Source organism: Cavia porcellus, unplaced genomic scaffold (assembly GCF_034190915.1).
Source record: "Cavia porcellus strain 051 isolate PalLab524CR breed Dunkin Hartley unplaced genomic scaffold, mCavPor4.1 scaffold_8, whole genome shotgun sequence".
Classification (NCBI taxonomy): domain Eukaryota; kingdom Metazoa; phylum Chordata; class Mammalia; order Rodentia; family Caviidae; genus Cavia; species Cavia porcellus.
Window position 1 is genome coordinate 21,358,839 of NW_026947491.1, and position 18,919 is coordinate 21,377,757.

General features: G+C 42.1%; 1 pseudogene and 1 gene segment (V, D, J or C); both read left to right on the forward strand.

Moving 5' to 3' along the window:
- Positions 1-151: 151 nt before the first annotated feature.
- Positions 152-658, forward strand: LOC111755910 (Ig heavy chain V region 3-6-like). The segment is given in 2 exon segments: positions 152-252; positions 336-658. Coding segments are annotated over 2 exon segments (369 nt in total).
- Positions 659-12,423: 11,765 nt separating this feature from the next.
- LOC100714932 (G-rich sequence factor 1-like) lies at positions 12,424-13,586 on the forward strand (annotated as a pseudogene).
- Positions 13,587-18,919: the final 5,333 nt, after the last annotated feature.

The following is an 18,919-nucleotide window of genomic DNA, read 5'->3' on the forward strand; positions in this document are numbered from 1 at the left end:
TTCAGAATAGGAGGTTCCTCTCTGTAGTACAAAAGGAGCAGACATAGCCCGGTTTTAATGTCCCCCTCATATAAGAAGTGTGCGCCCTATATGCAAATATCTGCTCCAACTTTAGATTCATAATCTGCTCACAGTTGTGTGAGCTTACAGCTCCATCCACAGAGAGGGCTGAAGTCTCCCAGAAAGCCAGCAGTGTAATCTACAAGATGAGACTGCAGAGTCTTCTCCTGTGTCTGGTGGTAGCCACTCATTGTGAGTGCCATCAATATAAGACATGGGTCCATGGAAAGGCTATCAAAGCAGGTGATCGACTGGATACTTTTTATTATTTCCAGGTGTCCTGTCCCAGGTGCAGCTGCAGGAGTCAGAGCCCAGCCTGGTAAAGCCTTCACAGACCTTGTCCCTCACCTGCTCAGTCTCTGGATTCTCCATCACAACCAGTTATTACTATTGGAACTGGGTCCGTCAGCCCCCAGGAAAGAGCCTGGAGTGGATGGGGTACATAAGATACGATGGTAGCACTAATTACTACCCATCCTTCAAAAGCCGCGTCTCCATCTCCAGAGACAAAGGCAAGAACCAGTTTTTTCTGCAGCTGAACTCTGTCACTGCAGAAGACACAGCCACCTATTACTGTGCAAGAATCACAGTGTTTTGATGCAAGTGTGGGCCCAGACATAAACCTCCCTGCAGGGAAACTCACATCCAGCAGGGGGCGAGCTGCACACACTGCTCTAGGGAGCCAGCTTCGGGACAGAGATTCTATGGACCTTCTATGTCGCTGATCCTACCGGGTTATATTTTCACAGAATCAGGCTTTTATTGGTGTACCCATCCATTTCATGGTTCATTGCACAATGCATTTGCAATGAAGCCATTGTTCTCAGAACAAGTGATTCCACTGTTTCAATAGTTTTTAAGTGTAGAATTATTTAACCATGAAAATTATTTCCTTGTTGACTACCCTCTAATGCATTTGCAAGACATTTCATCCTAAAGGTCTCTTTCCAAATCTGATCATGCAGAGACTTTTACTCTGAATGGCTTGACATCACTTTGTGTTGATCTGAGTGATCACCTGTTACTGGAGATGTTCATTTTCACATCTTTGGCAGTGTAGGGCGATGTGTTGGGGAGCTGTGGTAGATTCCACTGTGGAAGGGCCTCTCGGCATTTCATTGGTAGAGACCATTACACTGTCACAAATCCTGCTATCATAGGGAACTGCCCAAATAGTATTTATAAGGACCTAGTGTCAGTAGCGCTGAGTCTCAGAAACTCTTATGGAATGTCTTATATATCATGTCTGTTTGTATTACAACATGGATTTACTACATTTACATTACCCTTTATAAAATTTGGACATCTCTGCAAGCAGCTGTCAGCATATTTGGAAACACTGCTATCCTCATCTGTCAGTTGACCTGGGAACCTGACCATGGATTCGTGAATGAACAAGGTTCCCACAGTAAAGTCTAGACCAGAGAGGAGGCCAGGACCTACTCATACAGGAACCTGGACTCCAGCTCTCTTTGTGTTCTCCTGAGTCCCTGAGGACAAGGCTGGGTCAGGACTGGACTGTAACTCCTGTCTCACATATAATGGTTAGGAGAAAGATTTGGGATCACAGGGATTTGGGGACATGGGAAAATGCTGTTACGTTGATTCTCTAATATGCAACTCATGGTTGCTCTATGTCTAGAGGTTCAGATACATAACCAGTCATTTGTTCAACATTTCAAAATTAGGAACAAAATAAAAATTACAGAAGGAACCTGGGAAATGATTTTAATATAATTATCTATTCATCTTTCTATCATCTGTCTATCAAGCTATGTGTCTCTATTTCCATCTGTCATCACTGTATCCATCTATGCTCTGTCATATTTGTTTTGACATATCAACCTTCTATAAATTTGCTTTCATTTTTGTATCTAATGTAAATTCATTATTTGTTCATGTACTTGTTATCTATCTTTTAAGTTTGTGTCTTGCTATTTTCTGCTTTTTGTGCTTGTATCATCCAAAATTTGACTATTTTGTATTACTCTGTCCATGCACATCTTAACTATTTCATAAACTTTCATCTACCTATCTTTGATGAATATATCATCTGCTTATCTTAACTGCCTATTAACATAGGTGAGACACAAAACTGTCCATACATAGTCTAAAAAATTTAAATACTTGAGAAGATTGCCTCAGAGGCTGAGAAAGAGGCATCACTAATGAGAACACTTTCCCTTGATTTATTTCCTCATGTAAAAAAATGGACAGCAGTGTACTGAAGGAGACTGCATCTTCTTAAAAAAAATTATACTTCTCCTAAATGTAGCAGTCCTTTTCCTGCATATTTGCTATAGCCAAATGAAATTTGACTCCTCTCTTGTCTCTCCCTGGACATGGTCCATGACTAAAAGACTGAATGTCATATTATGCCCAGCACTGCCCTGAGGTGGGAGCTGTCCCAGTGCTTGGTCCACACATCTGCTGTCTGCTCTCACTCTGGACCCACTTGGTGCTGCCTACTCTTTGTCCCTGTGAAAACCAAGATCTCCCAGTTCAGCTTATGTCTCCAGGGACCTTCCTGTCTGCTGCCATCTGCACTTCAGCATGCACTCACTGGTGTAGAAAGCAGTTTAGGGGTGGGTTTTTCATGTACTTGGGCATGTGCAATTCATTCTCCTAGGCACTGACCCCAGATGCTGCCTCAGTGGCTTATTCCATCTCCTCCTCACCACCTGGATCCACTTTGAACTGAGGTTCTGTAGCTGTAGCTGGAGACAGGCAGTCTCACTGCCCCCTCAGGCTGGTTTTCTATGCTCAGGAGAGGGGTGAGCAGCAGCCTCCTCTTCTCAGCTTGTCTCTCACTGCTGCCTCTGTCCACCGCTCTGTGTGAAAGTTGGTGGAACCAGGGGACTCCCGAGCCCCAGTGCTGCTCCAGGGAACAGATTAGTGCACAATGCAGCTGAAAAGAAGCCTCTGTCTCTCTGAATCAAGTTCTCAGGATCTGTCTCGGCACTGAGGAGCAGGGCCACAGTGCTGATATCTTGAGTCCTCAGGTTGAGGTCACTGACAGAAACCTGGTTAGAAGCAGCTAGGTGCTTTGTTGCTTCCTGTAAACAAATTAAATTTGGTTTTCTTGAAATAGATCAAACGCAGTTTGAATTCCTATTCAATGTGAGTTGATTTCCTTGCACTGTGGTCCTTTGAGGCTTTGCAGATGTAATTCTAGATACTGTTTAGCAGTGTATTCAGGAGTGGTTCCTAGAATTTTATGTTACATCACAGAGCAGTGGGACTTGTGTCTTCCCTTGTGTATAAAACATCTGCAACAGAGAGAGCACTAGCAATCAGCTCTCCACTTATCCATCTGGTCCATACACCCAACCAAGATCACTCAGTTTCTCTTTTGGTATGAGATCAACTATTTAATGGCCCCTAGTATCAGTGGCCTCTTGTAGTATCTGCCTTTATCTCCTTTCTGTAATTTTCTCTTAACTTTAAAATTCCCTAGTGTGTTGTTCTGCCTTATTTCACTGCAAAATAATCCCTGAGATAATAAATTTAAGAAGAAAAATGATTTATTTAGGCTCACAGTTTCATGCCTTCAAATCCCTTGTCAGAAGGTGTCATGGTTTCTAGGACTTTCCTAAATGGATGATAATACAATGTACATTCTGTACAAATAAACTGTCCAAATTCCCAAAAAGAGAGAGAAGAACCTGGGTCTGATAACTCCTATGGAGATGTGCTCCAGGAATCTAAATATATTCCACCAGCCACGTCTTCCAAAACTCTGCCATCTCATAATGCTCCATGGGCTAGGGACCAAGGCCTGAACATAAGGCCTTCTGTGGGTGACTCTTCACACCACAGCACCAACTCTGTTCATGCTGTCTCAAATGCCAGAGTTTTACACATTTCTTTGGTTGAAAACTCCATGGCATTTTTATTATCCATTCATTTCTTGAAGGACACTTGGCCTGACTCAGTGACTTAGCTATTGAAAATAACACTGCAATAAACATGATAGTATATGATTTACTTTGATATACCAATTTCAAAATCTTTGAATGTATCCTAGAAAGGGAATTTATGGGTTATACCGAATTTCTGTTTTTTAATGTTTACAGAAAATTCATGCCACTTTCTACAGGGGCTGAACAAATACACATATTTTACAGAATTGTAACCTACCTGTCTTGGGAAGGTTTGTCTGTGAATCTCATGACCTAGAAGAGAGCTCTGTGGGCCTCCTGTCTTCTGAAGGTGATGCAGAATTTCTGGCTATGGAATCTCACATTACAGTAGCTGTGAAATTGTTCCTAGATGCGCGGTATTGTGCTGACCAGGTTTACACTGTGTCCAGTGGGTTTGCTTCTGAAATGAAAGTTGTTGCTTGCAGACTTTGAGAGAAATGTCCCTAAGCTGTCTACACTCTGTTCTTCCTGTGCCTCAAACACGCAGTTGGAAAATCAGTGCTTTCATTGGGAGGTTCAGTTGCACTAAGAACAATTGAGAGATTGAGTTCTTTATTCCATCTATCACCAAAGCTGCTTTTAGAATTTGACTGCATAATTTCTGTTCTTTTTCAGCACAGTGAAGAGAAAGGTGAAGTACAGAAGGAAATATTTCATTCTCAGTGGACAGGAAGGGATGATGGCTTTGAAGTTTTAGCAATATTTTTATATTAGATGGTATAAATAGTGACAAAAATAAAGCAGCTTCAATAGTATTAAATAATACCTTTCTCCAAGCATTTGTACTCTGTCATTAGGTAATGGATTTTGATTTTATTATTACCATTGTTGTTTTCAAAAATGTCTTAACTTTTACAAGGTCCTTTGGAAAAAATCTTCAGGGACAAAACATCTGATGTCTTTTTTGCAGCCAGTAGGTTTAGGTTGGGCCTTATAAGTGATTTTTGCAACATTTAAGTCAGCCTGAAAATTTGGGAATTTGATGTATAATGATAACGTGAGTCTTCAGGGTCCCAGGAAGAAGGTGCAGATTGAGTCTGTCTTGAGGATTCCAGCATTCCCAGACAGCAGGACTGAGACCCCTTTGATAGTGCTGAGAATGGGCATCAATAGAGATGGAAGTTTATGAAATTTCAGGATGACTCAATGGAGAATGGAAATGGGTTTGAGTGAGGACCCCAACATGGATTCTGGCACTGACACGTCCATATACTGTGAATTTTTGTTGTGTGTTGAGTGCATGTGCACACACACCTGTGATGCAGGTAACTCTCACCCCATTATCTGTGGGTACTGCATACTAGTTTCCATCTCCCCAAAGTCACCTTTCATTTGAGAGCACACCCAACTCCCTAGCCAGTTCCCCCCACCCTCAATGTCCTATCCTGGAGTGAAGAGATCTTTGCTGAAGCTATGCATTCCACAAAGAGTTATAAGCTCTCTGAGGGCTCAGGCAACATCCTCCACCTGGGGGCAGCAACCCAACAGAGACCTTCCCCTTCCCTCCTCATGTCTTTACAGGAGTGCATTCCACATGTGCATGCTCCATGGAGCACCTAGATACTTGTTTAAATGCAGATTTTAAGACATTGTGAGGTATTTGCTGACCTGTCCTTTAAGATCACTAAGCAATGTCTAGTCCTCCTCTGTGGTGGTAGCTCCCACATGTAAAAGGCACAGGAACTCAGCCAGGACAATGTGGGGAAGCTGCACCTGAGCTCAGCGCTCCCTATGTTTCTTTCAGTTGCAGCTTCAGGAGTCAGGACCTGGCCTAGTGAAGCCCCAGAGACTGACAGGAAACCGGATCACTAAGCAGTGTCTAGTCCCCCTCTGTGGTGGTGGCTCCTACATGTAAACACAACAGGAACTAAGCTAGGGTAATGTGGGGAAGCTGCACCTGAGCTAAGCCCTTCCTGTGGTTCTTTCAGATGCAGCTTCAGAAGTTGGGATCTGGCCTAGTGAAGTCCTCATAGACCCCGTTCTTCACTAGGCTCTGTTTGCTCACTCCCTCAATGGTGCTGTCTCTGGGGGCTAGATCCATCAGCACAGAGAGAAGGAGATGGAACAGAGTGGGCAGAATGATAGGAGCTGAGGTACAGCTGATAAGTCATGGCTGATTTGCCAAGTTAACAACACCTCAGACTAGAAAGGGATGCTGGGGAGAAAACAGAAACCAGTAGAGGAGCAGAGGGCCCTGGGATTCCAATGAGAAGTAGGAAGTGTCAAAGGAACATGTTTCAAGAAGGAAGTTGGGGAGCCGGCTTCCAGTCAGCCTCTGGGGTTTCCTTTCATGCTTAGCATTATGGGAACTGACCAGACTTCACCATGCATCCACTCCAGGTTACATATGAGGTTTCCATGCTCTAAACTGCAAAGAATGTAAGGGGTTTGTTGATAACCAATTACAACACACACATGTACAAACATGTTATACAATAATTTATTATGTTAGTTGCAAAAATACATAACTATGATAAAACTCACACGTTTTTCACAAGACAGACATAATATTGAGAAATCATACTCTCATTAATATTATGAATATTGCAAAGCATCTCCTAGAACATTGCAACGTGCACTGCACCTGCCCTATCTGAGGTTCCCACAATACAGGATTCTCTGTAGCAGAGGGACCAGCCCAACCTGGATCCTGTAGCTCTGCTGAGGAGCCCAGCCCTGGATGCCAGGTGTCTGCTGCAGGACCAGGACTTAACAGATATTGCACCATGGAGTTTGCAAAGAGCAGTCTTTTCCTTCTTGGTATTTTAAACATTAATTCATGGAGAACAAGCAGTACTGAGTATGTGAGTGGACATGATTGGGAAAAAAACTCACCAGTGTGACAGTTTCCTGAAGAGGCTGTCTCCGTGTTTGCAGGTGTCCAGTGTGAGGAGCAGCTAGTGCATCCAGGAGGGCATGCTTGATGCACTGTTGCAAGAGGCACAGTGAGAGAACATCACTGTGAGCCCAGACACAAAGTTTCCTGCTGGGCACCCAGGGCCAGCCTGCAGCTCCTGGAGCACAAGGTATGCACCAAGGGAAAATTTAGAAGAAGGTTAAAGGACATTTCTTCTCATCTAAAACTGGTTCTTCATATAATACTTATCCCCCAGGTACTCCAATAGCATGTCTTATCCTTACTGCCAGTTAGACATGATTGTTTGTCTAGAATTACTCTTCTTTATAGCTGACTAGTATTCTATTATGTATAACTACCGTATTTTCTTTATACATTCATATGTTTATAATATACATGCTGTTTCTAGGATTTAGCTTCTAGGATTTAGCTATTATGAATCATGTGTGCTGATTGATGTGTACATAACTCTGTAGTGTGATATTTTTAGCTGTTTGGGGAAGATAGTTCATCACCGATTCACCAAGTTAACATCACAAGTGCCACATCTGAGAACCAGTTCTCCCTGTAGATTGACTCAGTGACCAAGGGGGACCTCACCATGTACTTCTGTGCAAGAGACACTGTGAGGAAACATCAGTATCTGCCAAGACACAAACCTCTGAGGTTTGTGCTGAGGGCCTAGTGGGGTGTTCAGGTACAGCAGGGAGTGTACAGGACAAAGCAAAGTTTGATGACTCAGCTCAGAAAGGGGACAAGAAGATGATGTGCTAGAGGAGCAGAGGGCCCTGGAGATGCACAGAGAACCAGGAAGGGCCCAAGGAACAGGTGCAGAGAAGGAAGTTGGGGAGCCAGCTTCTAGTCAGCCTCTGGGGTTTCCTTTCTGGCTTAACATTATGTAAACTGAGCAGACCGCACCATACATCCACTCTAGGTTACCTATGAAGTTTTCACGCTCCAAATTGTAAAGAATGTAAGGGTTTTTTGGTGATCAATTAGAACACACACACACACACACACACACACACACACACACACACACACACAAATGTGTTACATAGGTCATTTCTGGACTGCAGAGGGAGAGAACCATGCCTCATGGGAGGATATTCTTGCTCCAGCACCAGCGCCTTGTAGGGGCCACTGCTGGCCTGTGGAGAGCCAGACCCAAGCCTCTCTCTGTGAGTCAGCACCTTTTGCAGACTGCAGAGGGAGAGGACCAGGCCCTACAGGGAGGATATCCCTGCCTGGAAACTGTATCATTTTCATCTTTTTTTTTCTTTGGGGTTGAGGTTTACTCTCTTTTGTTTTGTTTATGTTAACTCTGATGGTATGAGCAGCTATTTGAAAGAAGGCAAGACACGTTTTGGAAGCCATTATGTATTTACTACCGGTTTGTTTTGCTATTCTTTATTATATCCATTGTTTTGTTTTTATTTTTTATTCTATCCTGTTCTGTTTTTATTTTTAATATGTTCAAAGGTAGTATTTCCAGTTATTTTGAAGACAACAAGGCATTGTGGTAACTTTTGCTGATTTCAAAAGGTTTGGAAGTCCTGTTGCACTTATTCTGGCTTATTTTCACTGATTTTAATATGCTTTATTTTCCTTGGTTTTTTTCTCTTTAAAATAAAAAACATGCACCACATATTAATTTATTTATTCCTCTTCATCTGAAAATAAGTGGAAGGGCAATTATAACTTTCTTATGCTGTGAAAAACTAATTTTTAAAAAATTGAGTGCTTAGAGAAATCCAGTAATCATGATCATCACCATCAGTTTATCTGCTAATTTCTATGAGGAAATGTTGTCTCATGCAGGGTTAAATATTTATGTTTAGGCAATATGCAATACAAGAAGATATATTAAGGACAACTTATGGAAAACTATCTTGACCATGAAAATAATTATATCAATATATGATACATTATTATGTATAAATATAAAATCATTAGGGGAAAATTAAGTCAGAGATAGATAATAAATCAAGATATGGCACACAATTGCAAATATGCTTCAATACTGGTTGTCTATTTATTATAAATTCACAGGAAGTGCAGAAAAATAATACCATGTTCTCTTCTTTGAGGAACAGGATAGGTAATCATCAATAGCTATGATTACCCTGTCTTACAATTTTTCAGGCACAGTTCAGGACTGTGGGAAAATTTCTAGGGCTAAATTCAAAGAGGCTCTCATTACATGCAAGCTCATATCTCTTAGGTCTGTGCTTTTTCTCACTATATGTGTACATCTGCAAAAAGATAGCAAATGACCATAACCATTAATTGCACAAATATATAACTACTATAAAACTCATACCATTTTTTCACAATACAAATACATAGTAGAGAACCATATTCTCATTATTATTATTATTATTATAAATGTTGTAAAATGTCTCTCAGAACAATCTCATGTGCATTGTAACTTTTCCCATCTGAGGCTTCCACAATACTGGAGTCTCTGAAGCAGGAGGTCCAGCTCAGCCTGGACCATGCAGCTCTGCAAGGAGCCCAGCCCTGGGTGCCAGGTGTACCAGCCTCAGGACCAGAACTGAGCAGGAATGTTGCACCATGGTGTTTGCAGTAAGCTGACTTTTCTGTCTTGGTGTTTTATAAGGTAATTCATGAATAACAAACAACATTGAGTGTGTGAGTGGACATGGTTGAGAGAAATAGCTCACCTGTGCGACAGCTGCCTTAGCAGGATGTCTTCATGTTTTCAGGTGTTCATTGTGAGGAGCAGCTGGTGCAGTCCAGGAGGGGAGGCTTGGTGTAGCTTAGGAATCTGTGAGACTCTCCTGTGCAGCCTCTGGATTCACCAACTGTGAATACAGGATCACTACGAAGTGATGCAGCTCTGAACAGAATTTAAATTTTACTAATTGGCTTTCTATGTTTATCTGTGAGTCTGATCTAGGCCTAGGCCACTTTCCTGGCAACAGGAGCTGATTCATAGTAAGTGAACCTCTATGAACCACTGGTCCTGGTTGAGGCCTGTAGTAGCCTGTGAGGCCAGAAATACCTCAAAGAGCCAGATAAGGCCACAGCTGCAGGTAGTCTGACTCCAACCCCAATTAACAAGGTAGAGACTGCAGCTACAAAGATTACTCCTACAGTTTCACTTCTACCATGTCTTCATGATGAGACAGTATTACTGAATTGACTTGATTCATTACTTGGAGACATCCTTGAAGTGACTGCTGAGGTCCTGCTCCCTGCGTGGATTTTCCTCAGTCTCTCCACCCTTTGTCCTTGGTCCTAATATAAGTGGACTGACTCAAAAAATCCTTTATTTTTACCCTGGAAGCTTCAAGCTTAATTAAAGGGTTTTGGCCCTCCCAGAGCCCTACAAATCATACAATTTCTCACTTTTTATTTAATATCTGCTGTACACTCATTAGGGAAATTGGGGATCTAGGACAGAACCCAATACACTTGGCCTGACAGGTCCAGGGAAGAGGTTACAGTGTCAAGTGGTGGTAACACATACTATTCCAAATGTATAAAGGGCTGATTCACCATCTCCAGAGACAACTCCAAGAACACACTGTATGTGCAAATGCACAGCCCAAAGTCCAAGAAAAAAGCCATATGTTACCATACAAGACTCACAGCAAGGGGATATTAGTGTGGCAGCAGACACAAATCTGCCTTTAGGGGACCCAGGACTGACAGGCGGCAATTGATTCACAGGGAGAGCACAGTGTCTTCCTCAAGAGATTTAGAAGGTGAAAGGAGGTTGATTTTTATCCCCAGATACTCCAATTCATGTTTCTCTTTCTCTTGAAAGTCTCTCAGGTAGATAAGACAGTTTGATTAGAATTTATCCTTCTTTATAGTTCAGTAGTTGTCTAATGTGGTCTATGTAATGGCTGCAGAAGAAGGCAACTTGCCCGCCCTCTTGGTAAAAGCACCTCCTTCAGGAGTCACCCAGGAGGAGACTCAGACAGCAGTGGCTGAAAATCAGCCGTGGTGCAGGCGGCTACAGAAGAAGGCAACTCGCCCACCCTCTTGGTAAGCTCCTCTCTCCTGCATGAGTCAGGAGGAGATCCACTCAGCAGCTCCCATGAGCCTACTATTAGGGGGCTGGAAATCAAACATCCCAACTCCCCCCATTAGCAATCTGGGACAGAGGTGTGAACATGACTTGAGAAGATAACCATATGCGAAACAGCAACTATAAGGGATTTCTTTCCATCTTCTGTTTGAAGGCAAATGTTTTTTTCACTGGTTTGTTTTATTACAATTAATTGTATTACACTAGTCAATATTCTCTTTCAAATGGTTTTGTAGTGTTCTGTTTTTTATTTGATTTTGGTATAACTAACTGATTGGACAACTATTGTGAAAATAACAACATTTAGTATGATACTAACTAGTGGTAGCCCGGTGCCCTGCTATGAATCTTTGTACAATTTCACTGCCTTGTCAAGAATGACTTTTTCTGTCTTATTCTGTTGTATTTTTGCTACCTTCAAAATTTAAAAAAGTAAAACGCATTATGTAAAACTACCATATTATCTTTATGCATTCATATGTTTATGATACACAGGCTGTTTCTATGATTTAGCTGATATGAATCATGTACACACATTGATATGCATATAATTCTGTAGTGTGATGTTTTTGGCTTCTTGGTGAAGATGTGTAGAATGGGAATAGGTGGATCACATGGAGTTTGTAACTTCAGTTCTTTAAAGAATATCCATATTGATTTAAATGTCTGAACTAGTTTCCATCCCCAGCAATAATGTAGCAGGGTTCCTAGGAAGGAAAGTTCACATGAAGCAGCTTTAAGGTAGTCACCAGCTGCCTATGACAAGATGTGGGAGGGAAGGAATGTGAAAGGGATTGCAGAGCAGCCTCAAAACACACTGAGGATGACACCTATACTCTGGCTTTGACTGTGGGTGGCTGTGCAAGTGTCCATGTGTGTTAATACTTCTCAGGGGCACACTTCCCATATGGCAGTTTATGCCTTATATTTGAAGGAGCTTTTATAGATAAACAACAGGTAAGAATAGAAGAGTGAGAGAGATAACAACAGTGTATAACAAGAAAGCCACTAACAGGCACCAACATGGTAACCACTCAATTTCCTCTCAGCAAGCAGTGGAATGAAGCAAAGTCACACAAGCTCTCACCACAAGGAGAAGTGACTTGAATCTCAGCAGCTGTGTCCCTCTCTGTCCAGGACCTAGATCAGGAAGCTCTGCACAGCCTAGGAGAGCACAGAGCCAGACAATGGACATAAATTTATGACATGGGATCCAATGTAGATAACACAACGGTTTATGGCACAGTCATTGTTTTGCATGATTACAAAATATGTGAATTCAATAAAAATCCATGATCTGTGTACACGGACAAAAAGTGAATGGAGCTCAATTGATACACACAGAACAAGACTACAACAGCAGCCTGCCGCCAACGACAATGACACTGGAGTCCATGGCAGGGAAGCTCTGGGTGCTTGAGGCACTGGTTCGAGGCTGCAGCTGTAACTACAGCAGCTGTCAGATCATGGGCACCACCTGCCTGACCCTGGCCTAGGCCACAGGTCCCTTCCCCGTAGGCATGTCTGGCTGTGACATGCCAGAGGAAGTTTATGATGTGTACCTCCTTCATGCTCAAAGACTGCCTTGGTCTGCTCATTAACTGTAGAAGACATACTAAACTTTTTCTCAGATTACAGAATCTGCAACAGTGAGTGTGGGATCCATTTTCTCTTGAATAGAGATGGGAAGTGCAGAGGCGATGCCTTGGTTGAGATGGAGTCAGAGCAAGAAGTGCAGAAGGCCCTGGAGAAGCATCACATATACATGGGCCCATTCTATGTGGAAGTGTATGAGATAAACAATGAAGATGCAGGTGCCTTAATCAAGAACCTGCAGGGCAAGTTCTCCCTTCCAGTCAGCAATGGTGTGGTTCGACTGAGGGGACTTCCATACAACTGCAATGAGAAGGACATCTTTGCAGTACAGAATATAGTAGACATCACTTTTGTGATGGACTACAGGGAAAGAAGAAAAATGGGGGAAGCCGATGAAGAGCTTGAAGAGCCAGAATGGCCAGCCAGGCCCTGCTAAAACACAGGGAGAAAATTGGGAACCAATATATAGAGATATTTCCAAGCACAAGGAATGAAGTCTGAACACACATTGGCTCTCATAAGGCAAAGAAAATGGCATCTTCTCCTCCTGCCAAGTACATGTCAGAGCCAGATGTGGTCTTTGAAGAACACAAAATAAATGAGGATATTCAACCCATAAATGGCCTTTGAAAGTGACAAGGAGATAAAACTGTCAATGGAGGGGCCAGAGAAGCTTCCAGAAGCTGCCAATTTAGGAGCCACACCCTCCCCACACATGGTACACATGAGAGAATTGCCTTTCCATGCCAACACCCAGGATGTCATAAACTTCTTTGTGCCACTGAAGCTGGTGCAGATCACCATGGAGTACAGCTTCAGTGGGAAGACCACAGACAAGGCCAATGTGCACTTTGACAGCCACAAGGACACAGTGGTGGTGATGCTCAAGGACTGGTCCCTTGTGCATTATAGGAACTTTGAAGTGTTCCTGAACTCTTGTGCAGAAGCAAATAAGACTTCAGGGGTTTCAGATAATAAGGGTGAAGACAAAAACATTTTGTTTGCACATGTTTCTTGGATGTGTGATAGCAAGTTCCAGTTTATTGGCAATAGCTACTACAGAAAAAGTTTTGAGGATTTTGGTTAATCACATCCAAGATAAGTGTGCAGTGGACTGATTAAAAAGAGAAAGATGTAGTTTGGGATTCTAAAATAAACTAAAAATTATAATTTTTTCTTAAGCTACTCAAGATCTGGTTTTAAAAATGACTCACATAACTGCATTCATAATTATTTTCACTGTTATCTTTGTTATCAAATTATCTCAGTAAACTAATGCCTGTAGTGTGTGATGCTCTCTCTGACATATCCAACCACCGAACTGTCTATGTCACAGGAGGCCATGCAAGTAGGGGTTCCCTGTGCTGATGAAAACCAGCCTAGCCCTCACCTTGCAGCCCTGCAGAGAAGCCCAGCCCTGGTACCTAGCTGTTCCCACTTGGTGATCAGCACTGAGCACAGAGAGCTCAACATGGAGTTCACAGTGACCTGGGTTTTCCTTCTTACTATTTTGAAAGCTAATTCATAAAAATCAAGAAATACTGAGTGTGTGAGTGGACATGAATGGGATAAACAGTGAACTTCTGTGACAGTTTCCTCAGCAGAATGTCTCAATTTCCAGGTGTCCAGGCAGAGGTGCAGCTGGTGGAGTCCAAGGGAGTCTTGGTACATTCTGGGGTGTCCCTAAGACTCCTGTGTGGCCTTGGGATTCACCTTTAGTGACTACTAGATGCAATGGATTCGTGAAGCTCCAGGGAAAGGACTGGAGTGGCTTCTAAACAGTAACTGTGATGGTGTTAGCTCATATGACACAGACACCATGAAGGGCCAATTTACCATCTCTAGAGACAACATCAAGAACACACTGCATCTTCAGATGAGCAACCTAAAAACCAAGGACACAGCCATGTATTACTGTGTGAGAGGCACAATGAAGGGACATCAGTGCGAGCCCAAACAAATACCTCCATGAAGGGCACTTGGAGCCCCAGGATGCATGCAAGACACATAGCTCAGAGTCTTCCCCAGAGCACATCTAAAGTACTGTTCAAAGAAAGAAAATAATAAAGGCTGAGTAAAGAAGAACAAGGTGATGGCTCCTGTGCAGTAGGGACACAGTCCAAAGGAACAAAGGCAAGTGGTGAAGTGGAGGGGAAAAAGAAATAAGTAAAATTTTGTTGTATAGAGAAAGCCAATAGCCTCAATTACTATAAACATTATGTCATAACACAAGTTAAGTAAGATTAACATCTACAGGAATGAAAAATGGAATGGGAAAATTAGAGGAGGGGGTGACGGTACAGAATGGGATTTAAAAGAAGGAGCTGAGATGTAGTGTGTGCATCTAACCACTCCCCAGGATGACTGTCGAGTGAGTGCAGGTGCTGCAAACAAAAACCAGTAAAATTAAATCAAATATAAAGTGAGGTGAAATGTGGATCCCTGTCAGGATCTTGGGAAGCTCCATGTAATATTTGTCCCTGATCCTTCAAATTCATATGTCCATTCTCACCTCGAAATCTTAGTCTAGTTGTTGTTGCTGTTTGGATAGAATTTATTCTCAGCTGTGAAGAAATCAAATTATAGTGGGTCAAAATGACTCTTCTGTGTTCATCTGTCCCAGGACCCAGTGAAGCTCAGGGAACCTGGTAACAGCCTGGATGGAAGCTGGATCCACAGTGAGGGGTGGTTACATGAGCTCAGCCACAATCCTCACCTCTGTAAGGGGCAGGACCCAGAGACCCTGCTCCTTGCATCTCGGGGGTGTACAGTCCCCTCAGAGGAAGCTGAGGAGCACTGAGGTTGTCATGTTGCCCAAGAGCCAGCACTTCAATATCCCAGCATGAGAGCAGCTGCGTGGAGACCCAGGGGGAATTACTCCTCATCCCCTTGTGACCTCCTTCCCTTTATGGAAGTGGAGTAACAATGGGCCCTGAATGTCTTTCACTACATCATTTTCTTGCATGTTAGGCCAATAATATTTTATATGCATAAATCTGATAATCCTTGAAAATGTATTGAAATAATTTGTATATCAACAATGTCATCACTTAAAAGTTTAAAAGGTCATTATTTGTGAATAAATGCTATGAAAACTGCACGCATCCATACAAGGTCCTTTTAAATCATATTTCTAAATTTCAAATGTACACAACACATTTTTTGCTGTCCCTTTCCATTCTTTTGCAGTCCACCTCCTGATCCCCCAAATTGAGAACAAGGCTATTTCTGCCCTTATGGATTTGCCATTTCTGGAAAATTTGATTAAGGTTCATAAAATAGGGAAGGTTTTATCTAACCTCAGTGCTTATCAAAATGATTTCAGGTGTTTGCATTTTATGCTACTTTCAGTGGTTAGGATACAAATTACAGGGAATACACCTACCACTATCATTGTGGAAATATTAAAGTCCTTGAAAATGGTGGGGAAAGTGAGAGATTTCCTAGCTCATTTAAAAGTTTAGTGTCTTTCAAAATTAGCACAAGGAATTCTTCATATGACTTTACAGTTGGATAATTATCCAAGTATATTGAAACTGCATATTTATACAAAATTTTGCAAGCTAGGATTCCTATAAAAAAAATCTTCATGGTAACCAAAACTTAGAAACTATCCAAAAAGTCTATCAATTCAGAGAGGGCAATCAAAAATTTATGTTCACATATGATATATTCTTCAGCCACAAAGAAAATTAAATGAATTTCTTTGTGACTGCATGATTGTGCTTTCAAAACAACACATAGATGCAAAAATGCCCTCCTTTCTGACTCTAGAGATGGGTAATATCCACAATTTTGGGTCATTTCACCCAGAAAATAGAATGAAAACTTCCAAGGACCATGGGAATATGAATTACATGAGGAAAAATTAGAAATACCATAAAATTTCTTATAGTGGTGAACATACTGAGAAAGTACTCTAGGACAGTCACAAATAATTTAATATGGAAAATCACATTCAAATGTGAACTTAAAATTTGATCTCACTGTATGTGGGTTAAATTGCTGCCAAGTGTGGTTTAAAGACATAACCTAAAATCTCTAACACAACACATCTGAAGCAAGCAAACAGACCAGAAACCAAAACTACAGTTCAAACTTAATGCAAAGTTTTAGTGACACAGTAATGCAGAAATTATGCATAGATGTGTAAGAATAATACAACAGGGAAGAAGTGTTCTGCACAAATGGTACAGTAGAGCTCATCTCTAATGGCACAGTGATGGAAACCAGAACAGCATGAGGAGGAAATCAACTCAAAGGAAAGGAAACTTAGTAACTTGCTGATTTCCTAGAGTGGCCAAGCTATAAATGACACAGGTATACTATAGCAAATGCTAAGGTCACATACAGTAAACTTGTGGTAAGGAGAGCAGTGTAGACAGAGAAAAATGATCCAAAGTGGATTTAGAATCTTCCACTCCCACCACAAGATAAGAGTGGGAACTCGAGAGCTTGAGAGCATCACATATGGAAGATGTGACCTCAAATTTCATTTCTCGGTGTTTCCTCAAGTGTTAGTCACAGATATTTTGGAGCCACCAACCTCAGTCAGCACTCACAAGGCTCCCTTGTGTTCAATAACAGTGTGTGTAGAGGGTGCAGACTGCCTTAAGTTTGATGAGCCCTCATGCACACCTCCCTGTAGGCATTCACAGGACCAGCAGGGAATGTGGAGGACACAAGAAGCACAAGAGATCTACAGGAGAGCAGCTGAGAAGAAATGAGTTTTCTTTTCACTGCATTGTCCTCTCTGTGAGGACACTGGAGCCTGGAGGATCTATCCTCTCTAAGCCTACACTGCTGTGTGTTCACAGCAGTGTAGGCTTAGAGAGGAACCCCATTGGTTTTTAGCATCTAGCTGATGACAAGATGCACTTTGTGATTTTTAGTGAATTCTCATTTACACCAGGGTAACTACACAGTATAAGTCAGTGTTTGGTCTAGAAATACTTGATGATTACTCACCCCCTGTTAAGTGCACATTTCTCATCCACCATCAGGTGCATCTTCACTTTATCCAGCCCTCTTCTGCAAGCCCTTTGATTCTAATGTTTATGAAACATTATCTATGTGGATGTGTTTGTCCACACATTGCTATAGGTCCTTTACCTTCCCCGAGCAACTGACAGAGGACACAGAGCACTGCTACTCAAGAAGCTCACTTGCTCACTCAGGGCATCTTCCCTGTCATCCCCAAACTCTCTGCTTCCTGCCTCCCTCCCCGAGTCATCCTCCTCCTCAACCTGCTCTTCACCAGGGAGATAGTGGGGGCTGGTCCATCTGCTCCTCTCTACACTGCCCTGCGTCATGATCAACACTGGGTAGAAATCATGCAGACATTGGCAGATTCTGGAGTTCTAAACAAGCAGGCAGGCACCATCGTTTCCAGAGGCCCAGTGGCCTAGTGTAAGTACCCTGCACACTTTCCCCCGAGTGCAGCTAGTTTGGGACACTCACTCAGCCTGTGCCAGGGAACTTTGTGGCTTTCAGGTGCATTAGACATAGTGGCGGGTCCTCAAAAGGCCTGCATTAGCCTCCCCACTCCTGGCTGTGCTTGGGGGACTCTGGAATTGTAAGCAAGCAAGTGGACGCCATTGGTTCAAGAGACTGGGCTTGAGCTGCCTGCTCTACCCCCAGTGACTCTATCTCAGTTGGGTGAACTAGGTGGTAGACTCCCAGGAGCTGAGGACATAGAAGAGGTTTTCCAACAGACTCTCGGGAAGCTGTAGAATAACACTTGAAACACAGAAATATAGGAAAATGACAAAACAAAAGACAAAATTACAATCTCAAACCTCTAGCCCATCCAAAGAAACATTAGGAGCTATGTACATAGAAGAAAATATATGCCATATACCTGAAATATCAGACATAATAGCAACTGAAATTCATAATGAACTCTGGGAAGCTTTAAAGGAATTCAAACTAGAAGTAATATCCCAGGTGAAAGAAGAAATAATAAAAGAAATAAAGGAGATGCTGAATATATCTAAAGAAGACACAGTTAAAAAATTGGAGGAATTAAATAAAAAGATAGACTCCCTGGATGAGCAATATAAGAAACAAGCAGAATACATAAAGCAGATGCACAGAGATATACAGGATTTCAAAAATTCCATTGCAAGCTGTAAAAACCACCTCAATGAAAATGAAGATAGAATTTCAGACTTTGAAGATAAGATTGCAGCTAGTGAACAGGAAAGGAAAGACCTTTTGAAAATAACAAGGGATCAGGAAATAACAATTCAACAACTGAAAGATGATGCAAAGAAAAATAACATAAGGTTGATAGGGATTAATGAAAAAGAAGGGGAGAACATAAAGGATGTCAAGAGGCTATTTAGAGAAGTAATAGCGGGGCTGGGGATTTAGCTCAGTGGCATAAGCACCTGACTTGGAAGCATGGAGTCATGAGTT